General features: G+C 39.3%; 2 protein-coding genes across 2 annotated transcripts in view; both read right to left on the reverse strand.

Moving 5' to 3' along the window:
• LOC121447497 (ubiquitin carboxyl-terminal hydrolase CYLD-like) overlaps positions 1 to 25,544 on the reverse strand; it is a 99,842-nt gene that overhangs the window by 64,225 nt on the left and 10,073 nt on the right. The window contains 2 exon segments of the mRNA XM_041650774.1: positions 13,328 to 13,444; positions 21,674 to 21,772. Of these exon segments, the coding sequence (XP_041506708.1) occupies positions 13,328 to 13,444; positions 21,674 to 21,772 (216 nt within the window).
• Positions 18,195 to 19,457, reverse strand: LOC121447498 (phosphoglycerate mutase 1-like). Its single transcript, XM_041650775.1, has one exon. It carries the CDS (start codon positions 19,329 to 19,331, stop codon positions 18,567 to 18,569), a length of 765 nt encoding a protein of 254 aa, XP_041506709.1. The 5' UTR covers positions 19,332 to 19,457; the 3' UTR covers positions 18,195 to 18,566.

Consider the following 25,544-nt stretch of genomic DNA (forward strand, 5'->3'; position numbering starts at 1 on the left):
CATGCACTGCTTGAGCTGGAGATGAACTCAGATCTCAAGGCACAGCTTAGAAACTCAGTATCACCCACCACAGCCAAGGAAACTGAAGCTGCTGATGGTCAGAAAGCAATCCTTATTTTAGCACCAGTTTCTCAGAAGAAATCTTTCCAGAAAATCCAAGTCCGGATGGTTCATGAATTAGAGAAAAAGGTTAGTGGCAAGCATGCAGTCTTCACTGCTCAAAGAAGATTCTGCCCAAGCCAACTCAGAAAAGCTGTACAAAAAGATAAGCAAAAGCACCAAAAGCTGCACCCTGGCAGCTGTACATGACACCATCCTTGGGGACTTGTTCTTCCCAAGTGAAACTGTGGATACTCCGTGTGAATGCATGGCAGTCAGCTCCTAAAGGTTCATTTAGACAAAGCTCAGCAGAACAAGCAGAACACAGGCTGAAACTTTTTCTGGTGTGCATTAGAAGCTCCCTCCCTTCCTCTCTCTCTCTCTCACTCTCTCTCTCTCTCTCTCCCCCTCTAGTGTTTTTCGCTGGAACTTGCTCTGTCAACCAGGCTGTCCTCAAACACAGAGATCCACCTGCCTTTGCCTCCTGAGAGCTGGGATTGAAGGCATGTAACACCGCCAGCTGTTCTCTCTCTTATCCAAATAAAAAGCTCCCTCCACAGCTCATAGGCTGGCCATTTCAGTGGTTTCTTTACTACATCCTCACTTAAAATCATGTACATAAAGGATAGGCACAAACTATATGTATACATATATATACACATATATACAAATACACACACACATTAACATATAGCTTATTTAACATCTTGGAGAATCATATTATCATATTGTAAACTACCAAGAATGGGCTCCATACCTGTAACCTTTGGTTCATTAATACTAGATGAACCTTTGTCACCATCATCTCTTGACATAAAGGCAAGTTTGGGAGGCCTCATTTCCGGTGTCATGCTCTCTGAAATAGTAAACATACTTTTTAACTATATATGGAAGAAACATAGTTTAGCATAAAAAACAAAGAAATCCTTTCCAACAAAAAAAGCACAATCTTTATAATCTTACAGATTATCTTTAAAGACTCCACAGTACTGAAAGGTACTCTCTCAGGTGAAAAAAAATCAACACTGTACTTAAAAATATAATTTCTGTAAGAAAATATAATCATCAGTTATCAAAATGCTTTAATTTTTGAAAAGTTAGTCAGATGCAGTCAATTTTATTTGAAGTTTTAAAAAGCTTTTAAGAAAACCTTATTCATAATTTTCGTTACATTTTCCAGATCAGCATGCCCAGCAAAACCCTACACATTACAGCGTTTTACACTCAAGCGTTTATGGAGGGTGCCGAGATAAATATGGACAATCTGTTTACTGTAAAAACCGGAGCCTTTACATGCCCACGTGCCTGGATAACCTCTAACCAATGTGCTGCACTAAACTGACTTGATAAAACTTTCTCAGCCACCCAAGTATGCTGGATCAGTGTATTTCACAGAACACAGCTTGATAAAAACCTGGGTAGGAGACAAATCAGAGTTAGCAAGACACTCAGTACTAAGTATGTTTCCACCTTTAAACATAACATGCATGAAGAATAACAGATATGTATACAAACAAATGCAAACAGGAAAAGCAGAGAATTACACACAAATCAATAATGCAAGTTCTAGGACAGCAAGGACTTTCTATACAGAGAAACTCTGTCTCGGGTAAAAAAAACAAAGCAAAACAAAACCCAGACTACTAACACATTTCAAATGTATCCTCAACCCTAATAACAGTGTAGTTGAAACTATGTTTAATATTTTAGTTCAGCAATATTGTCATATTAGCTATGATCTATTCACTGTTTCCAAAATTAACAAATATTGATGAAAAAGTCATTTCCCCTTACATATTAAACAGAGGGTACCATTATAAAGAGGACTAAAATTATAGATTACCTTCATCAATATACAATGAATTTTTGGATTTGGATTGTTGTTGTGAGTCAACAGATGACCTAATTAAGGAACAAAATAATTCAGAACTGGTTCTACTTCCAGGGTCTGAGGTAGATCCTATGGAACAAGAAAAGTTCCTTTTTTAAAAAGCCAATATGTTATAAAAAGAAATTTTATAAATAAATTAACATGCGTATGGTAGAACAACTGCTCACACAACTAATATACATATACATAGTATTGTATTGTCTTCGGCTTTAAAAGTTTGGTAATTAGTCAACAAGAAGAGAGTAGGAGCTATAAAATTAATATAAAAGTTAGCCGTTTATATTAAAGCTCTAAGAAACCATTCTGGTGGTCAGTGGTGACACGAGCCTTTAATCCCAGAACTTAGTAGAGGCAGACACATCTGAGTTTGAGGCCATCCTGGCCTATTGAGCAAGTTCCAGGACACTACAGACTATCTAAAGAAATCTGGACAAAAAAAAAATCATTCCATGTAGTCTATTTTTCAATGTCACCTCTACTTTGATGAAATTACTGGCTCACGAATATCACCTCTATCATTCATACCATATAACAGTGGTTTTCCACCTTCCTAATTCTGCCATCCTTTATATATACCTCAAACTGTGGCAAACCCCAACCAGAAAATTATTTTCGTTGTTACTTTATAACTGCAATTTTACCACTGTTATGAATTGCAATATAAATATCTTTCTTTTCCAAAGGACTTAAACGACCCCAATAAAAGGGTCATTCAAACCCCAAAGGGGTCACGATCCACAGGATGAAACCCCGTTGCAGTCAACAAAAGAACATCCAGCAGTGTTATAGAGCCTAGACATACACAAAGTTCTTTCACCAAGGTTTGTGAAGTGCATTCTATGATGGTCACATGATGTGGGATTCTCCTCCGCATGCTGTGAATACCATTGGTTAATAAAGAAATTGGCATGGCCTGATAGAGTAGAACAGAGCTAGGTGGGGAAAACTGAATGCTGGGAGGAAGAAGGGCAGAGTCAATGAGAAGTCATATAGCCCCACAGGAGATGCCAGAACTATACCTGGTCAGCCACAGCCTAGTAGCAATACACAGATTAATGGAGATGGATTAATTTTAGATGAGTTAGCCAGAAATATGCTTAAGCTATTGGCCAAACAGTATTGCAAATAATATGGTTTCTGTGTGATTATTTTGGGGCTGAGCAGCTGGGAACAAACAAGAGGTCTCGTAAAAAAAAAAGTCACACAAGAAAACAAACTGCTGAATGATGCACTTATCAGAACTCATCCCAGTAATAAGTGACTCATCATTATAATTTCCCTTCATAAACTTCAAATGTGATCATACAAGCTGATGAACAAATTAAGTTAAAAAACATTCAGGTTTTGGGTGGATATATGGCTCAGGAGTAGAGTCCTATTTTAGTTTGTGTAAGATGCCAGATTTGATGCAAGCACCAAAAAATAAAAATAAAAAAGTAATCTCACTGTCTGGAACAATACCTGAGTAAAAAAGGACTTACCTAGCTTATAAGTTTCTGTTGACTTTGATCCCCAACATTACAAAAGAAATAATATATTTTTTTTAGATTTACAATATAAACATCTTAGAATTTTATTAACACAATTTCTTGTTCTTTGTAGTTTAGGAGGATGGACCTCCGAGGCTCTGTGCCCTCATTAGGGATGTGGTGGAATATTCGGCCTGTGCCTGTCAATGGCCTGACAATGCAGCCCACGACCCATATGACCAGGGGTACTTTCCTCCTTTCAGGAGAAGGCCAGGATCAGCTCAAGCACCAAGACTAGGAAGCCTGATGACGACAAGAAGACATGACTTCGAGTCTAGCATCTCTCATGCACTGCTTGAGCTGGAGATGAACTCAGATCTCAAGGCACAGCTTAGAAACTCAGTATCACCCACCACAGCCAAGGAAACTGAAGCTGCTGATGGTCAGAAAGCAATCCTCATTTTAGCACCAGTTTCTCAGAAGAAATCTTTCCAGAAAATCCAAGTCCGGATGGTTCATGAATTAGAGAAAAAGGTTAGTGGCAAGCATGCAGTCTTCACTGCTCAAAGAAGATTCTGCCCAAGCCAACTCAGAAAAGCTGTACAAAAAAATAAGCAAAAGCACCAAAAGCTGCACCCTGGCAGCTGTACATGACACCATCCTTGGGGACTTGTTCTTCCCAAGTGAAACTGTGGATACTCCGTGTGAATGCATGGCAGTCAGCTCCTAAAGGTTCATTTAGACAAAGCTCAGCAGAACAAGCAGAACACAGGCTGAAACTTTTTCTGGTGTGCATTAGAAGCTCCCTCCCTTCCTCTCTCTCTCTCTCTCTCTCTCTCCCCCTCTAGTGTTTTTCGCTGGAACTTGCTCTGTCAACCAGGCTGTCCTCAAACACAGAGATCCACCTGCCTTTGCCTCCTGAGAGCTGGGATTGAAGGCGTGTAACACCGCCAGCTGTTCTCTCTCTTATCCAAATAAAAAGCTCCCTCCACAGCTCATAGGCTGGCCATTTCAGTGGTTTCTTTACTACATCCTCACTTAAAATCATGTACATAAAGGATAGGCACAAACTATATGTATACATATATATACATATATACAAATACACACACACATTAACATATAGCTTATTTAACATCTTGGAGAATCATATTATCATATTGTAAACTACCAAGAATGGGCTCCATACCTGTAACCTTTGGTTCATTAATACTAGATGAACCTTTGTCACCATCATCTCTTGACATAAAGGCAAGTTTGGGAGGCCTCATTTCCGGTGTCATGCTCTCTGAAATAGTAAACATACTTTTTAACTATATATGGAAGAAACATAGTTTAGCATAAAAAACAAAGAAATCCTTTCCAACAAAAAAGGCACAATCTTTATAGTCTTACAGATTCTCTTTAAAGACTCCACAGTACTGAAAGGTAATTTCTCAGGTGAAAAAAAATCAACACTGTACTTAAAAATATAATTTCTGTAAGAAAATATAATCATCAGTTATCTAAATGCTTTAATTTTTGAAAAGTTAGTCAGAAGCAGTCAATTTTATTTGAAGTTTTTAAAAGCTTTAAAGAACACCTTATTCATACTTTTCGTCACATTTTCCAGATCAGCATGACCAAAACAACCCTACACATTACAGTGTTTTATATTCAAGAATTTATGGAGGGTTTCAAGATAAATATGGACAATCTTGTTTACTGTAAAAACCGGAGCCTTTACATGCCCACGTGCCTGGATAACCTCTAACCAATGTGCTGCACTAAACTGACTTGATAAAACTTTCTCAGCCACCCAAGTATGCTGGATCAGTGTATTTCACAGAACACAGCTTGATAAAAACCTGGGTAGGAGACAAATCAGAGTTAGGAATGGACTCAGTACTAGTATGATTCCACTTTTAAGCATAACATGCATTAAGAATAATAGATATGTATACAAACAAATGCAAACAGGAAAAGCAGAGAATTACACACAAATCAATAATGCAAGTTCTAGGACAGCAAGGACTTTCTATACAGAGAAACTCTGTCTCGGGTAAAAAAACAAAGCAAAACAAAACCCAGACTACTAACATATTTCAAATGTATCCTCAACCCTAATAACAGTGTAGTTCAAACTATGTTTAATATTTTAGTTCAGCAATATTGTCAAATTAGCTATGATCTATTCACTGTTTCCAAAATTAACAAATATTGATGAAAAAGTCATTTCCCCTTACATATTAAAAAGAGGGTACCATTATAAAGAGGACTAAAATTATAGATTACCTTCATCTATATACAATGAATTTTTGGATTTGGATTGTTGTTGTGAGTCAACAGATGACCCACTTAAGGTATAAAATAATTCAGAACTGGTTCTACTTCCAGGGTCTGAGGTAGATCCTATGGAACAAGAAAAGTTCCTTTTTTAAAAAGCCAATATGTTATAAAAAGAAATTTTATAAATAAATTAACATGGGTATGGTAGAACAACTGCTCACACAACTAATATACATATACATAGTATTGTATTGTCTTCGGCTTTAAAAGTTTGGTAATTAGTCAACAAGAAGAGAGTAGGAGCTATAAAATTAATATAAAAGTTAGCCGTTTATATTAAAGCTCTAAGAAACCATTCTGGTGGTCAGTGGTGACACGAGCCTTTAATCCCAGAAATTAGTAGAGGCAGACACATCTGAGTTTGAGGCCATCCTGGCCTATTGAGCAAGTTCCAGGACACTACAGACTATCTAAAGAAATCTGGACAAAAAAAAATCATTCCATGTAGTCTATTTTTCAATGTCACCTCTACTTTGATGAAATTACTGGCTCACGAATATCACCTCTATCATTCATACCATATAACAGTGGTTTTCCACCTTCCTAATTCTGCCATCCTTTATATATACCTCAAACTGTGGCAAACCCCAACCAGAAAATTATTTTCATTGTTACTTTATAACTGCAATTTTACCACTGTTATGAATTGCAATATAAATATCTTTCTTTTCCAAAGGACTTAAACGACCCCAATAAAAGGGTCATTCAAACCCCAAAGGGGTCACGATCCACACGATGAAACCCCTTGCAGTCAACAAAAGAACATCCAGCAGTGTTATAGAGCCTAGACATACACAAAGTTCTTTCACCAAGGTTTGTGAAGTGCATTCTATGATGGTCACATGATGTGGGATTCTCCTCCGCATGCTGTGAATACCATTGGTTAATAAAGAAATTGGCATGGCCTGATAGAGTAGAACAGAGCTAGGTGGGGAAAACTGAATGCTGGGAGGAAGAAGGGCAGAGTCAGTGAGAAGTCATATAGCCCCACAGGAGATGCCAGAACTATACCTGGTCAGCCATAGCCTAGTAGCAATACACAGATTAATGGAGATGGATTAATTTTAGATGAGTTAGCCAGAAATATGCTTAAGCTATTGGCCAAACAGTATTGCAAATAATATGGTTTCTGTGTGATTATTTTGGGGCTGAGCAGCTGGGAACAAACAAGAGGTCTCGTAAAAAAAAGTCACACAAGAAAACAAACTGCTGAATGATGCACTTATCAGAACTCATCCCAGTAATAAGTGGCTCATCATTATAATTTCCCTTCATAAACTTCAAATGTGATCATACAAGCTGATGAACAAATTAAGTTAAAAAACATTCAGGTTTTGGGTGGATATATGGCTCAGGAGTAGAGTCCTATTTTAGTTTGTGTAAGATGCCAGATTTGATGCAAGCACCAAAAAATAAAAATAAAAAAGTAATCTCACTGTCTGGAACAATACCTGAGTAAAAAAGGACTTACCTAGCTTATAAGGTTCTGTTGACTTTGATCCCCAACATTACAAAAGAAATAATATATTTTTTTAGATTTACAATATAAACATCTTAGAATTTTATTAACACAATTTCTTGTTCTTTGTAGTTTAGGAGGATGGACCTCCGAGGCTCTGTGCCCTCATTAGGGATGTGGTGGAATATTCAGCCTGTGCCTGTCAATGGCCTGACAATGCAGCCCACGACCCATATGACCAGGGGTACTTTCCTCCTTTCAGGAGAAGGCCAGGATCAGCTCAAGCACCAAGACTAGGAAGCCTGATGACGACAAGAAGACATGACTTCGAGTCTAGCATCTCTCATGCACTGCTTGAGCTGGAGATGAACTCAGATCTCAAGGCACAGCTTAGAAACTCAGTATCACCCACCACAGCCAAGGAAACTGAAGCTGCTGATGGTCAGAAAGCAATCCTTATTTTAGCACCAGTTTCTCAGAAGAAATCTTTCCAGAAAATCCAAGTCCGGATGGTTCATGAATTAGAGAAAAAGGTTAGTGGCAAGCATGCAGTCTTCACTGCTCAAAGAAGATTCTGCCCAAGCCAACTCAGAAAAGCTGTACAAAAAGATAAGCAAAAGCACCAAAAGCTGCACCCTGGCAGCTGTACATGACACCATCCTTGGGGACTTGTTCTTCCCAAGTGAAACTGTGGATACTCCGTGTGAATGCATGGCAGTCAGCTCCTAAAGGTTCATTTAGACAAAGCTCAGCAGAACAAGCAGAACACAGGCTGAAACATTTTCTGGTGTGCATTAGAAGCTCCCTCCCTTCCTCTCTCTCTCTCTCTCTCTCTCTCTCTCTCTCTCTCTCCCCCTCTAGTGTTTTTCGCTGGAACTTGCTCTGTCAACCAGGCTGTCCTCAAACACAGAGATCCACCTGCCTTTGCCTCCTGAGAGCTGGGATTGAAGGCATGTAACACCGCCAGCTGTTCTCTCTCTTATCCAAATAAAAAGCTCCCTCCACAGCTCATAGGCTGGCCATTTCAGTGGTTTCTTTACTACATCCTCACTTAAAATCATGTACATAAAGGATAGGCACAAACTATATGTATACATATATATACACATATATACAAATACACACACACATTAACATATAGCTTATTTAACATCTTGGAGAATCATATTATCATATTGTAAACTACCAAGAATGGGCTCCATACCTGTAACCTTTGGTTCATTAATACTAGATGAACCTTTGTCACCATCATCTCTTGACATAAAGGCAAGTTTGGGAGGCCTCATTTCCGGTGTCATGCTCTCTGAAATAGTAAACATACTTTTTAACTATATATGGAAGAAACATAGTTTAGCATAAAAAACAAAGAAATCCTTTCCAACAAAAAAAGCACAATCTTTATAATCTTACAGATTATCTTTAAAGACTCCACAGTACTGAAAGGTACTCTCTCAGGTGAAAAAAAATCAACACTGTACTTAAAAATATAATTTCTGTAAGAAAATATAATCATCAGTTATCAAAATGCTTTAATTTTTGAAAAGTTAGTCAGATGCAGTCAATTTTATTTGAAGTTTTAAAAAGCTTTTAAGAAAACCTTATTCATAATTTTCGTTACATTTTCCAGATCAGCATGCCCAGCAAAACCCTACACATTACAGCGTTTTACACTCAAGCGTTTATGGAGGGTGCCGAGATAAATATGGACAATCTGTTTACTGTAAAAACCGGAGCCTTTACATGCCCACGTGCCTGGATAACCTCTAACCAATGTGCTGCACTAAACTGACTTGATAAAACTTTCTCAGCCACCCAAGTATGCTGGATCAGTGTATTTCACAGAACACAGCTTGATAAAAACCTGGGTAGGAGACAAATCAGAGTTAGCAAGACACTCAGTACTAAGTATGTTTCCACCTTTAAACATAACATGCATGAAGAATAACAGATATGTATACAAACAAATGCAAACAGGAAAAGCAGAGAATTACACACAAATCAATAATGCAAGTTCTAGGACAGCAAGGACTTTCTATACAGAGAAACTCTGTCTCGGGTAAAAAAAACAAAGCAAAACAAAACCCAGACTACTAACACATTTCAAATGTATCCTCAACCCTAATAACAGTGTAGTTGAAACTATGTTTAATATTTTAGTTCAGCAATATTGTCATATTAGCTATGATCTATTCACTGTTTCCAAAATTAACAAATATTGATGAAAAAGTCATTTCCCCTTACATATTAAACAGAGGGTACCATTATAAAGAGGACTAAAATTATAGATTACCTTCATCAATATACAATGAATTTTTGGATTTGGATTGTTGTTGTGAGTCAACAGATGACCTAATTAAGGAACAAAATAATTCAGAACTGGTTCTACTTCCAGGGTCTGAGGTAGATCCTATGGAACAAGAAAAGTTCCTTTTTTAAAAAGCCAATATGTTATAAAAAGAAATTTTATAAATAAATTAACATGCGTATGGTAGAACAACTGCTCACACAACTAATATACATATACATAGTATTGTATTGTCTTTGGCTTTAAAAGTTTGGTAATTAGTCAACAAGAAGAGAGTAGGAGCTATAAAATTAATATAAAAGTTAGCCGTTTATATTAAAGCTCTAAGAAACCATTCTGGTGGTCAGTGGTGACACGAGCCTTTAATCCCAGAACTTAGTAGAGGCAGACACATCTGAGTTTGAGGCCATCCTGGCCTATTGAGCAAGTTCCAGGACACTACAGACTATCTAAAGAAATCTGGACAAAAAAAAAATCATTCCATGTAGTCTATTTTTCAATGTCACCTCTACTTTGATGAAATTACTGGCTCACGAATATCACCTCTATCATTCATACCATATAACAGTGGTTTTCCACCTTCCTAATTCTGCCATCCTTTATATATACCTCAAACTGTGGCAAACCCCAACCAGAAAATTATTTTCGTTGTTACTTTATAACTGCAATTTTACCACTGTTATGAATTGCAATATAAATATCTTTCTTTTCCAAAGGTCTTAAACGACCCCAATAAAAGGGTCATTCAAACCCCAAAGGGGTCACGATCCACAGGATGAAACCCCGTTGCAGTCAACAAAAGAACATCCAGCAGTGTTATAGAGCCTAGACATACACAAAGTTCTTTCACCAAGGTTTGTGAAGTGCATTCTATGATGGTCACATGATGTGGGATTCTCCTCCGCATGCTGTGAATACCATTGGTTAATAAAGAAATTGGCATGGCCTGATAGAGTAGAACAGAGCTAGGTGGGGAAAACTGAATGCTGGGAGGAAGAAGGGCAGAGTCAATGAGAAGTCATATAGCCCCACAGGAGATGCCAGAACTATACCTGGTCAGCCACAGCCTAGTAGCAATACACAGATTAATGGAGATGGATTAATTTTAGATGAGTTAGCCAGAAATATGCTTAAGCTATTGGCCAAACAGTATTGCAAATAATATGGTTTCTGTGTGATTATTTTGGGGCTGAGCAGCTGGGAACAAACAAGAGGTCTCGTAAAAAAAAAAGTCACACAAGAAAACAAACTGCTGAATGATGCACTTATCAGAACTCATCCCAGTAATAAGTGACTCATCATTATAATTTCCCTTCATAAACTTCAAATGTGATCATACAAGCTGATGAACAAATTAAGTTAAAAAACATTCAGGTTTTGGGTGGATATATGGCTCAGGAGTAGAGTCCTATTTTAGTTTGTGTAAGATGCCAGATTTGATGCAAGCACCAAAAAATAAAAATAAAAAAGTAATCTCACTGTCTGGAACAATACCTGAGTAAAAAAGGACTTACCTAGCTTATAAGTTTCTGTTGACTTTGATCCCCAACATTACAAAAGAAATAATATATTTTTTTTAGATTTACAATATAAACATCTTAGAATTTTATTAACACAATTTCTTGTTCTTTGTAGTTTAGGAGGATGGACCTCCGAGGCTCTGTGCCCTCATTAGGGATGTGGTGGAATATTCGGCCTGTGCCTGTCAATGGCCTGACAATGCAGCCCACGACCCATATGACCAGGGGTACTTTCCTCCTTTCAGGAGAAGGCCAGGATCAGCTCAAGCACCAAGACTAGGAAGCCTGATGACGACAAGAAGACATGACTTCGAGTCTAGCATCTCTCATGCACTGCTTGAGCTGGAGATGAACTCAGATCTCAAGGCACAGCTTAGAAACTCAGTATCACCCACCACAGCCAAGGAAACTGAAGCTGCTGATGGTCAGAAAGCAATCCTCATTTTAGCACCAGTTTCTCAGAAGAAATCTTTCCAGAAAATCCAAGTCCGGATGGTTCATGAATTAGAGAAAAAGGTTAGTGGCAAGCATGCAGTCTTCACTGCTCAAAGAAGATTCTGCCCAAGCCAACTCAGAAAAGCTGTACAAAAAAATAAGCAAAAGCACCAAAAGCTGCACCCTGGCAGCTGTACATGACACCATCCTTGGGGACTTGTTCTTCCCAAGTGAAACTGTGGATACTCCGTGTGAATGCATGGCAGTCAGCTCCTAAAGGTTCATTTAGACAAAGCTCAGCAGAACAAGCAGAACACAGGCTGAAACTTTTTCTGGTGTGCATTAGAAGCTCCCTCCCTTCCTCTCTCTCTCTCTCTCTCTCTCTCCCCCTCTAGTGTTTTTCGCTGGAACTTGCTCTGTCAACCAGGCTGTCCTCAAACACAGAGATCCACCTGCCTTTGCCTCCTGAGAGCTGGGATTGAAGGCGTGTAACACCGCCAGCTGTTCTCTCTCTTATCCAAATAAAAAGCTCCCTCCACAGCTCATAGGCTGGCCATTTCAGTGGTTTCTTTACTACATCCTCACTTAAAATCATGTACATAAAGGATAGGCACAAACTATATGTATACATATATATACATATATACAAATACACACACACATTAACATATAGCTTATTTAACATCTTGGAGAATCATATTATCATATTGTAAACTACCAAGAATGGGCTCCATACCTGTAACCTTTGGTTCATTAATACTAGATGAACCTTTGTCACCATCATCTCTTGACATAAAGGCAAGTTTGGGAGGCCTCATTTCCGGTGTCATGCTCTCTGAAATAGTAAACATACTTTTTAACTATATATGGAAGAAACATAGTTTAGCATAAAAAACAAAGAAATCCTTTCCAACAAAAAAGGCACAATCTTTATAGTCTTACAGATTCTCTTTAAAGACTCCACAGTACTGAAAGGTAATTTCTCAGGTGAAAAAAAATCAACACTGTACTTAAAAATATAATTTCTGTAAGAAAATATAATCATCAGTTATCTAAATGCTTTAATTTTTGAAAAGTTAGTCAGAAGCAGTCAATTTTATTTGAAGTTTTTAAAAGCTTTAAAGAACACCTTATTCATACTTTTCGTCACATTTTCCAGATCAGCATGACCAAAACAACCCTACACATTACAGTGTTTTATATTCAAGAATTTATGGAGGGTTTCAAGATAAATATGGACAATCTTGTTTACTGTAAAAACCGGAGCCTTTACATGCCCACGTGCCTGGATAACCTCTAACCAATGTGCTGCACTAAACTGACTTGATAAAACTTTCTCAGCCACCCAAGTATGCTGGATCAGTGTATTTCACAGAACACAGCTTGATAAAAACCTGGGTAGGAGACAAATCAGAGTTAGGAATGGACTCAGTACTAGTATGATTCCACTTTTAAGCATAACATGCATTAAGAATAATAGATATGTATACAAACAAATGCAAACAGGAAAAGCAGAGAATTACACACAAATCAATAATGCAAGTTCTAGGACAGCAAGGACTTTCTATACAGAGAAACTCTGTCTCGGGTAAAAAAACAAAGCAAAACAAAACCCAGACTACTAACATATTTCAAATGTATCCTCAACCCTAATAACAGTGTAGTTCAAACTATGTTTAATATTTTAGTTCAGCAATATTGTCAAATTAGCTATGATCTATTCACTGTTTCCAAAATTAACAAATATTGATGAAAAAGTCATTTCCCCTTACATATTAAAAAGAGGGTACCATTATAAAGAGGACTAAAATTATAGATTACCTTCATCTATATACAATGAATTTTTGGATTTGGATTGTTGTTGTGAGTCAACAGATGACCCACTTAAGGTATAAAATAATTCAGAACTGGTTCTACTTCCAGGGTCTGAGGTAGATCCTATGGAACAAGAAAAGTTCCTTTTTTAAAAAGCCAATATGTTATAAAAAGAAATTTTATAAATAAATTAACATGGGTATGGTAGAACAACTGCTCACACAACTAATATACATATACATAGTATTGTATTGTCTTCGGCTTTAAAAGTTTGGTAATTAGTCAACAAGAAGAGAGTAGGAGCTATAAAATTAATATAAAAGTTAGCCGTTTATATTAAAGCTCTAAGAAACCATTCTGGTGGTCAGTGGTGACACGAGCCTTTAATCCCAGAAATTAGTAGAGGCAGACACATCTGAGTTTGAGGCCATCCTGGCCTATTGAGCAAGTTCCAGGACACTACAGACTATCTAAAGAAATCTGGACAAAAAAAAATCATTCCATGTAGTCTATTTTTCAATGTCACCTCTACTTTGATGAAATTACTGGCTCACGAATATCACCTCTATCATTCATACCATATAACAGTGGTTTTCCACCTTCCTAATTCTGCCATCCTTTATATATACCTCAAACTGTGGCAAACCCCAACCAGAAAATTATTTTCATTGTTACTTTATAACTGCAATTTTACCACTGTTATGAATTGCAATATAAATATCTTTCTTTTCCAAAGGACTTAAACGACCCCAATAAAAGGGTCATTCAAACCCCAAAGGGGTCACGATCCACACGATGAAACCCCTTGCAGTCAACAAAAGAACATCCAGCAGTGTTATAGAGCCTAGACATACACAAAGTTCTTTCACCAAGGTTTGTGAAGTGCATTCTATGATGGTCACATGATGTGGGATTCTCCTCCGCATGCTGTGAATACCATTGGTTAATAAAGAAATTGGCATGGCCTGATAGAGTAGAACAGAGCTAGGTGGGGAAAACTGAATGCTGGGAGGAAGAAGGGCAGAGTCAGTGAGAAGTCATATAGCCCCACAGGAGATGCCAGAACTATACCTGGTCAGCCACAGCCTAGTAGCAATACACAGATTAATGGAGATGGATTAATTTTAGATGAGTTAGCCAGAAATATGCTTAAGCTATTGGCCAAACAGTATTGCAAATAATATGGTTTCTGTGTGATTATTTTGGGGCTGAGCAGCTGGGAACAAACAAGAGGTCTCGTAAAAAAAAGTCACACAAGAAAACAAACTGCTGAATGATGCACTTATCAGAACTCATCCCAGTAATAAGTGGCTCATCATTATAATTTCCCTTCATAAACTTCAAATGTGATCATACAAGCTGATGAACAAATTAAGTTAAAAAACATTCAGGTTTTGGGTGGATATATGGCTCAGGAGTAGAGTCCTATTTTAGTTTGTGTAAGATGCCAGATTTGATGCAAGCACCAAAAAATAAAAATAAAAAAGTAATCTCACTGTCTGGAACAATACCTGAGTAAAAAAGGACTTACCTAGCTTATAAGGTTCTGTTGACTTTGATCCCCAACATTACAAAAGAAATAATATATTTTTTTAGATTTACAATATAAACATCTTAGAATTTTATTAACACAATTTCTTGTTCTTTGTAGTTTAGGAGGATGGACCTCCGAGGCTCTGTGCCCTCATTAGGGATGTGGTGGAATATTCAGCCTGTGCCTGTCAATGGCCTGACAATGCAGCCCACGACCCATATGACCAGGGGTACTTTCCTCCTTTCAGGAGAAGGCCAGGATCAGCTCAAGCACCAAGACTAGGAAGCCTGATGACGACAAGAAGACATGACTTCGAGTCTAGCATCTCTCATGCACTGCTTGAGCTGGAGATGAACTCAGATCTCAAGGCACAGCTTAGAAACTCAGTATCACCCACCACAGCCAAGGAAACTGAAGCTGCTGATGGTCAGAAAGCAATCCTTATTTTAGCACCAGTTTCTCAGAAGAAATCTTTCCAGAAAATCCAAGTCCGGATGGTTCATGAATTAGAGAAAAAGGTTAGTGGCAAGCATGCAGTCTTCACTGCTCAAAGAAGATTCTGCCCAAGCCAACTCAGAAAAGCTGTACAAAAAGATAAGCAAAAGCACCAAAAGCTGCACCCTGGCAGCTGTACATGACACCATCCTTGGGGACTTGTTCTTCCCAAGTGAAACTGTGGATACTCCGTGTGAATGCATGGCAGTCAGCTCCTAAAGGTTCATTTAGACAAAGCTCAGCAGAACAAGCAGAACACAGGCTGAAACTTTTTCTGGTGTGCATTAGAAGCTCCCTCCCTTCCTCTCTCTCTCTCTCTCTCTCTCTCTCTCTCTCCCCCTCTAGTGTTTTTCGCTGGAACTTGCTCTGTCAACCAGGCTGTCCTCAAACACAGAGATCCACCTGCCTTTGCCTCCTGAGAGCTGGGATTGAAGGCATGTAACACCGCCAGCTGTTCTCTCTCTTATCCAAATAAAAAGCTCCCTCCACAGCTCATAGGCTGGCCATTTCAGTGGTTTCTTTACTACATCCTCACTTAAAATCATGTACATAAAGGATAGGCACAAACTATATGTATACATATATATACACATATATACAAATACACACACACATTAACATATAGCTTATTTAACATCTTGGAGAATCATATTATCATATTGTAAACTACCAAGAATGGGCTCCATACCTGTAACCTTTGGTTCATTAATACTAGATGAACCTTTGTCACCATCATCTCTTGACATAAAGGCAAGTTTGGGAGGCCTCATTTCCGGTGTCATGCTCTCTGAAATAGTAAACATACTTTTTAACTATATATGGAAGAAACATAGTTTAGCATAAAAAACAAAGAAATCCTTTCCAACAAAAAAAGCACAATCTTTATAATCTTACAGATTATCTTTAAAGACTCCACAGTACTGAAAGGTACTCTCTCAGGTGAAAAAAAATCAACACTGTACTTAAAAATATAATTTCTGTAAGAAAATATAATCATCAGTTATCAAAATGCTTTAATTTTTGAAAAGTTAGTCAGATGCAGTCAATTTTATTTGAAGTTTTAAAAAGCTTTTAAGAAAACCTTATTCATAATTTTCGTTACATTTTCCAGATCAGCATGCCCAGCAAAACCCTACACATTACAGCGTTTTACACTCAAGCGTTTATGGAGGGTGCCGAGATAAATATGGACAATCTGTTTACTGTAAAAACCGGAGCCTTTACATGCCCACGTGCCTGGATAACCTCTAACCAATGTGCTGCACTAAACTGACTTGATAAAACTTTCTCAGCCACCCAAGTATGCTGGATCAGTGTATTTCACAGAACACAGCTTGATAAAAACCTGGGTAGGAGACAAATCAGAGTTAGCAAGACACTCAGTACTAAGTATGTTTCCACCTTTAAACATAACATGCATGAAGAATAACAGATATGTATACAAACAAATGCAAACAGGAAAAGCAGAGAATTACACACAAATCAATAATGCAAGTTCTAGGACAGCAAGGACTTTCTATACAGAGAAACTCTGTCTCGGGTAAAAAAAACAAAGCAAAACAAAACCCAGACTACTAACACATTTCAAATGTATCCTCAACCCTAATAACAGTGTAGTTGAAACTATGTTTAATATTTTAGTTCAGCAATATTGTCATATTAGCTATGATCTATTCACTGTTTCCAAAATTAACAAATATTGATGAAAAAGTCATTTCCCCTTACATATTAAACAGAGGGTACCATTATAAAGAGGACTAAAATTATAGATTACCTTCATCAATATACAATGAATTTTTGGATTTGGATTGTTGTTGTGAGTCAACAGATGACCTAATTAAGGAACAAAATAATTCAGAACTGGTTCTACTTCCAGGGTCTGAGGTAGATCCTATGGAACAAGAAAAGTTCCTTTTGTAAAAAGCCAATATGTTATAAAAAGAAATTTTATAAATAAATTAACATGCGTATGGTAGAACAACTGCTCACACAACTAATATACATATACATAGTATTGTATTATCTTCGGCTTTAAAAGTTTGGTAATTAGTCAACAAGAAGAGAGTAGGAGCTATAAAATTAATATAAAAGTTAGCCGTTTATATTAAAGCTCTAAGAAACCATCCTGGTGGTCAGTGGTGACACGAGCCTTTAATCCCAGTACTTAGTAGAGGCAGGCACATCTGAGTTTGAGGCCATCCTGGTCTATTGAGCAAGTTTCAGGACACTACAGACTATCTAAAGAAATCTGGACAAAAAAAAAATCATTCCATGTAGTCTATTTTTCAATGTCACCTCTACTTTTTTTTCCTTTTTTTTAAAATTTTTTTTTTATTGCACATCACTCCTTTATTATACTGATCTGGAAAAGAAGATTTAGTATGCCCAAAACAATTTCTGGACCCACATGGTAGGGTCAAGCAGCTGGAACATGATTCAGACAGCGAAAGACAAAACGCTGGACATGATCAAGGGGCACTTCACCTCTACAAGACAAGGTAGAGGGGTCCTAACACACAGTAAGAGACACTCCTGTCCCTTGAGGACAAGGAGTTTATCCCACTTGATATGAGGAATGGCTTATTTTCTGGTGACCACATAGACTATTTCAATCACCACTAGAAACCTCAGAGGGATTTTTGTGTACTGATAAATATGTATGTACTTCTGTTTTTGTAAAAGTAAATGTAACACATAGACTTGACAGGACTGATCCCAACCTTCGGGGGCCAGCAGCTCCTTTAGGGTCAGAGAGGAAGGTAATCTTTTAAATGCAGGCATCTTTTAAATGCAGGCTACTTTCACCTTCCACTGGAATGACTAAAGCCCCCAGTTACCAACTGCAGAAGAGTGCAGGACAGGCTTCTCACTGGTCAGGCCACGGCATGGTTCCTCCCTGACCTCCTAAAGCAGACCCTTGTAAACAAAGGACTAAGAAAACTGTAATTACTACCTCTCAATTCTCCTGGGAGGGAGCCGTCCCTGGATGTGGACCAAGTACCTGCACCCTAGAGGTGTTACTCTGACTAGATTCTATGAAGGGAGTGGGTGCAGGGGATAAAATACTAAAACGAAATGGGAGCCACTGGTCCCCATCTGCAGCTACAACTTAAACTTAAGATCCTAAACATGGAGTCAGTGACGGGTGCTGGGAAGGGCGCAGGAGGCAGACAGGCAGGAAGGAGGGTCTCGGGGCAGAAGTCTGTCTGTGCGCCTTCACTTCTTGGCCTTGCCCTGCGCGGCCACAGCTTCCATGGCTTTCGGCACGGTCTCTTCATCTCCCAGGAACTGCATGGGTTTAACGGGCTTCAAGTTCTTGTCCAATTCATAGACAATGGGAATGCCAGTTGGCAGGTTCAGCTCCATGATGGCCTCTTCTGAGAGACCCTCCAGATGCTTGACGATCCCCCGAAGGCTGTTGCCATGGGCTGCAATCAGGACTCTCTTCCCCTCTTTGATCTGGGGGGCAATCTCTTCATTCCAGAAGGGCAGTGCTCTGGCAATAGTGTCCTTCAGGCTCTCACAGGACGGTAGCTGGTCCTCAGTAAGGTCTGCGTACCTGCGATCCTTACTGATGTTGCTGTAGAAGGGATGGTCAGGCTCCATTGGCGGTGGTGGGACATCGTAAGATCGCCTCCAGATCTTTACCTGTGCCTCACCATGCTTAGCAGCAGTTTCTGCTTTATTGAGACCAGTCAGCCCCCCATAGTGTCGCTCATTGAGGCGCCAGGTCCTGACCACTGGCAGCCACATCTGGTCAATAGCATCTAGGACTGTCCAGAGGGTCCGGATTGCTCTCTTCTGCACAGAGGTGAAGCAGATGTCGAATTCATAGCCAGCATCTCGCAACGCCTGTCCGCCGCGCTTCGCCTCCTCGTGGCCCGACGGGCTCAGGTCGGCATCGAACCAGCCTCTGAAGCGGTTCTCCAGGTTCCAGGCGCTCTCGCCATGCCGGATGAGGACCAGCTTGTAGGCAGCCATGGCGGTAGGCAAGGGGATGCAGCAGAGACTGAGGCTCGCTGAGATTCCACTCACAGCCCGCCCCACACTCGCGCCTGCGCACTTGCACACGTCCGACCCTCTCCCGCGCACTTTCTTCCCCGAAATCTTTCCACTCGCTCTTCTGACCTCCTGTCACCTCTAACTTTGATGAAATTACTGGCTCACGAATTTCACCTCTATCATTCATACCATATAACAGTGGTTTTCCACCTTCCTAATTCTGACACCCTTTAATACAATACCTCAAACTGTGGCAAACCCCAACCAGAAAATTATTTTCGTTGTTACTTTATAACTGCAATTTTACCACTGTTATGAATTGCAATATAAATATCTTTCTTTTCCAATGGTCTTAAACGACCCCAATAAAAGGGTCATTCAAACCCCAAAGGGGTCACGATCCACAGGATGAAACCCCTTTGCAGTCAACAAAAGAACATCCAGCAGTGTTAAAGAGCCTAGACATACACAAAGTTCTTTCACCAAGGTTTGTGAAGTGCATTCTATGATGGTCACATGATGTGGGATTCCCCTCCGCATGCTGTGAATACCATTGGTTAATAAAGAAATAGGCTTGGCCTGATAGAGTAGAACAGAGCTAGGTGGGGAAAACTGAATGCTGGGAGGAAGAAGGGCAGAGTCAGTGAGAAGTCATATAGCCCCACAGAAGATGCCAGAACTTTACGTGGTCCGCCACAGATTAGTAGCAATACACAGATTAATGGAGATGGATTAATTTTAGATGAGTTAGCCAGAAATATGCTTAAGCTATTGGCCAAACAGTATTGCAAATAATATGGTTTCTGTGTGATTATTTTGGGGCTGAGCAGCTGGGAACAAACAAGAGGTCTCGTAAAAAAAAGTCACACAAGAAAACAAACTGCCGAATGATGCACTTATCAGAACTCATCCCATTAATAAGTGGCTCATCATTATAATTTCCCTTCATAAACTTCAAATGTGATCATACAAGCTGATGAACAAATTAAGTTAAAAAACATTCAGGTTTTGGGTGGATATATGGCTCAGGAGTAGAGTCCTATTTTAGTTTGTGTAAGATGCCAGATTTGATGCAAACACCAAAACATAAAAATAAAAAAGTAATCTCAGTGTCTGGAACAATAGCTGAGTAAAAAAGTACTTACCTACCTTATAAGGTTCTGTTGACTTTGATCCCCAACATTACAAAAGAAATAATTTATTTTTTTTAGATTTACAATATAAACATCTTAGAATTTTATTAACACAATTTCTTGTTCTTTGTAGTTTAGGAGGATGGACCTCCGAGGCTCTGTGCCCTCATTAGGAATGTGGTGGAATATTCGGCCTGTGCCTGTCAATGGCCTGACAATGCAGCCCACGACCCATATGACCAGGGGTACTTTCCTCCTTTCAGGAGAAGGCCAGGATCAGCTCAAGCACCAAGACTAGGAAGCCTGATGACGACAAGAAGACATGAATTCGAGTCTAGCATCTCTCATGCACTGCTTGAGCTGGAGATGAACTCAGATCTCAAGGCACAGCTTAGAAACTCAGTATCACCCACCACAGCCAAGGAAACTGAAGCTGCTGATGGTCAGAAAGCAATCCTCATTTTAGCACCAGTTTCTCAGAAGAAATCTTTCCAGAAAATCCAAGTCCGGATGGTTCATGAATTAGAGAAAAAGGTTAGTGGCAAGCATGCAGTCTTCACTGCTCAAAGAAGATTCTGCCCAAGCCAACTCAGAAAAGCTGTACAAAAAAATAAGCAAAAGCACCAAAAGCTGCACCCTGGCAGCTGTACATGACACCATCCTTGGGGACTTGTTCTTCCCAAGTGAAACTGTGGATACTCCGTGTGAATGCATGGCAGTCAGCTCCTAAAGGTTCATTTAGACAAAGCTCAGCAGAACAAGCAGAACACAGGCCGAAACTTTTTCTGGTGTGTATTAGAAGCTCCCTCCCTCCCTCTCTCTCTCTCCCTTCCCCTCTAGTGTTTTTCACTGGAACTTGCTTGGTCAACCAGGCTGGCCTCAAACACAGAGATCACCTGCCTTTGCCTCCTGAGAGCTGGGATTGAGGCGTGTAACACCGCCAGCTGTTCTCTCTTATCAAAATAAAAAGCTCCCTCCACAGCTCATAGGCTGGCCATTTCAGTGGTTTCTTTACTACATCCTCACTTAAAATCATGTACATAAAATTTTAGTTGACATAAAGTGTAGGAACAAACTATATGTATACATATATATACATATACACACACAAACAATAACATATAGCTTATTTAACATCTTGGAGAATCATATTATCATATTGTAAACTACCAAGAATGGGCTCCATACCTGTAACCTTTGGTTCATTAATACTAGATGAACCTTTGTCACCATCATCTCTTGACATAAAGGCAAGTTTGGGAGGCCTCCTTTCCGGTGTCATGCTCTCTGAAATAGTAAACATACTTTTTAACTATATATGGAAGAAACATAGTTTAGCATAAAAAACAAAGAAATCCTTTCCAACAAAAAAAGCACAATCTTTATAATCTTACAGATTCTCTTTAAAGACTCCACAGTACTGAAAGGTACTTTCTCAGGTGAAAAAAAATCAGCACTGTACTTAAAAATATAATTTCTGTAAGAAAATATAATCATCAGTTATCAAAAGGCTTTAATTTTTGAAAAGTTAGTCAGATGCAGTCAATTTTATTTGAAGTTTTAAAAAGCTTTTAAGAAAACCTTATTCATAATTTTCGTTACATTTTCCAGATCAGCATGCCCAGCACAACCCTACACATTACAGCGTTTTACACTCAAGCGTTTATGGAGGGTGCCAAGATAAACATGGACAATTTGTTTACTGTAAAAACCGGAGCCTTTACATGCCCACGTGCCTGGATAACCTCTAACCAATGTGCTGCACTAAACTGACTTGATAAAACTTTCTCAGCCACCCAAGTATGCTGGATCAGTGTATTTCACAGAACACAGCTTGATAAAAACCTGGGTAGGAGACAAATCAGAGTTAGGAATGGACTCAGTACTAAGTATGTTTCCACCTTTAAACATAACATGCATGAAGAATAACAGATATGTATACAAACAAATGCAAACAGGAAAAGCAGAGAATTACACACAAATCAATAATGCAGAAAGCCAGAGATACAGAACTAAATTTTTTGATGGAAGCATTCCAAGTTTCACTTCAAAACACAGGAAAAAAAATTTTGACAAACTTCTTTTAAATTCAAAGATCTTTCTAACTATTAAAACCTGATAACACTCATCCGACACTCATAACACTGATCTAATAAAAACAGAGGAGTCAAGATGAAAGGCTTCCCCTCAGGAAGTTTAACAGCACATCCATGAAGTGCAATACAATTGCTGAGCCCCATACCTGATAAAAGTGTTATCAGCCAAAACAGTATCACACACAGTGGAATTTTAAGGACAAAAAGAAAAAATAAGAAAATTTTTATGTGTTAAATATAAAAGGTAACAAAATAAAAGTCATACTGAATTAACTGTATGTAAATAATGCTTGATATCTTTTTATCATGACTGGAGGAGGAGGAAAATATATATTAAACTATATATCTTAAACACTTCAAAATATGATCAAATAGAATACTGAGATATCATTTCAATTAAAAATATACTGACTAACCATAATTTCAAAAATGATACAATGAAAGAAATACTATAAATGTTTTATGACATTACCATTCAGATATTTACAAATGTTATCTATGACAGTTTTTGTAGAAAAATAACCATCACTGGAGGAAGGTTCCTAATTAGAGCATATAAGCTGACTAAAGATTACTAATGCCCACTGTCAATTGTAACTGAGAGTTTGTAACTCCATTTGAAAAAGAGCACAACCATATGGATACCACAATATATGTATATTACACAGGTTGGGTCTTATAACAAATGCAGCCAGGGGTCCTCCCTTTGTACTCTGTTAAGATGGCTAAGCAAATTATCCCCAAAAGGATGAGGCATGATGCAAGCTCTGCTAGTGATGCTGGAGGTGATGCTCCAAGTTCTAGGAGTGTGAAAACTGTAATTACCCTCCACCAAAGCCTTTAGGCATAGGGTCTGTTTGGATGGAAGCTTCAACCCAACCCCTAGCATCCATATATCCAAAGAGTCTGGAATGTTCAGATGGAAGCTCTACCCCGAGCCTCCCCCTCCAATTGCCTCAGACCAGGTTCCACCCAAGAAAGCCCATCAAATGATGACCCCTCCCCAAAGATGCTCAAGACCATTCTCACAGGGTTTTTAAACTGCTCCCCACAGAACAAACATGTGGTTTTCTAGTCTTTCTTTCCCTTCTCCTCTCTGGAGGACTAGAAAGCCATCCGGGAGCATGCTATCTATTAAACATGGGCTTTTTCTAATTCGTTTTGATTTGGTCTGATTTGGATTATTGTGTCAGTGGAAAGGGTTATGGGGTGCAGAAACTTTGCATCTGGAGGTTCCACCAAAGGGCTGTTTTTCTCACTGCCCGGGGCCTCATGGTGGGAAACACCCTTCTCCCCTGCTCCTGCCCTCAGCCAGCTAAGATCAGCTTTCAACTGGGTAAGCTGTCGTTTCCAAGTCACTACCTTAGAGGCCCAGGGCCTCTTGCGATTCTCAGGGTATCCTGCCGAAGACATGGCCGTGCCAGGCTCCCAACCTGTTACCGGGACATGAACCTTCTTTGCCCTGTGGGACCCCTTTTTCAGAAGATGTTCTGTTCAAGGGAATTTCCTACACCCCCTATTTTTGATCCAACGCTTACCAGAGTGGATGCACTGCACTCGGCTTTGGGTCCGGCATAGACTTGCGAAATGGGCACCTGCAATTCAAAGCCTGATCCCCAAACACCATTGGACTGCCTTTTACAAGTCTTTTTAAATTGGGGATGGCTGACACCAATGTCCTAAATGCCTAAAAATTTTTGCCGGCATGAGGACCAGTGGACAGAACTCCCATATGCCCATGGTTTCTGGTTACTGCAATCCCACCCTTCCTTCCCTCAGTGGTCAGTGTCTCACCGCACTTGTCTTAGTTACCAGGGGCATGGCACCTGCAGATTCCCGCCTATCTGGGAATCGGAATCCTGAAAGTTCTGCCCTGACCATGCTGCTGGAGACACTGGCCACTGCATATGCACGCACGCACGCACGCACGCGCGCGCGCGCACACACCCACACACACACACACACACACACACTTCTCTTGCTGTTTGTCTGCATCTCTGCACTCCTGTCTCTCATTCCTGGCATGTGATCTGGTCATGCTGGGATTCTCCCTGCCACGGATCTGTTCCCCCTGCCCTACTACTCTGACCTGCATAGGTGTTCTGTCCTATGTTGGGTTTCTGTTCTCCCTTATAGCATCTGCTGATCTAGCCCTCAACGGGACCACCTGTGTGCTTGCCTGGCTCCTGCAGCCTACTCCAGGATTTTAAAGTTGGTCAGCTGACACAGTTTCCTGGAAAAATTTTGTTCATCTCTTAATAAATACATGTAAATAATGTGGTCACAGTATGCTTGCTTTGTGCCTGTGTGCGTTTGTGCGCATGTTTTAAAATCTGTAAAACTTGTAACTCCAGATTACAACTGCTCTGAAAAAGTACAAACGCATAGATAACCACCATTTTGGTTAAGTTCAAAACCTCAGTCCCATCCTTATTAAGGGTACCCACATGCGCTGGTCCCACCAAGGAAATATTCCTCTCCCATATGCTTTGACTTACAATGTATTTCTGTATAATTCCTGTCCTGTTCATAAAAAACAAGGTTTATAACTATGCAAATTTACTGAGATATTAAGGCTTCACCTCTACATTCATGTACAAGAACACATGTTGCTAGCAGTCAGATTTTTTATTTTTATTTTTTTTAAAGATTTAATTATTTATTATGTATAGTGCTCTATCATTCTGTATGTTTGCTGGCCAGAAGAGGGCACCAGATATTACAGATGGTTGTGAGCCACTATGTGGTTGCTGGGAATTGAACTCAGGACCTCTGGAAAAGCAGTCAGTGCTCTTAACCTCTGAGCCATCTCTCCAGTCCCCAGCAGTCAGATTTTTTAACTTAAGAGTAAACCCCTTGATATTGATTTAAAACACTAAATTGTTTACAATGTTAAAACTTGGTTCTGCCTTCTACAGATTAGGATTATACTCTCTGTCTTAGAACCACAGCTAAAAAACTAC

Source organism: Microtus oregoni, unplaced genomic scaffold, assembly GCF_018167655.1.
Source record: "Microtus oregoni isolate MIOR12 unplaced genomic scaffold, Mior012 000004F_ref0000308, whole genome shotgun sequence".
NCBI lineage: Eukaryota > Metazoa > Chordata > Mammalia > Rodentia > Cricetidae > Microtus > Microtus oregoni.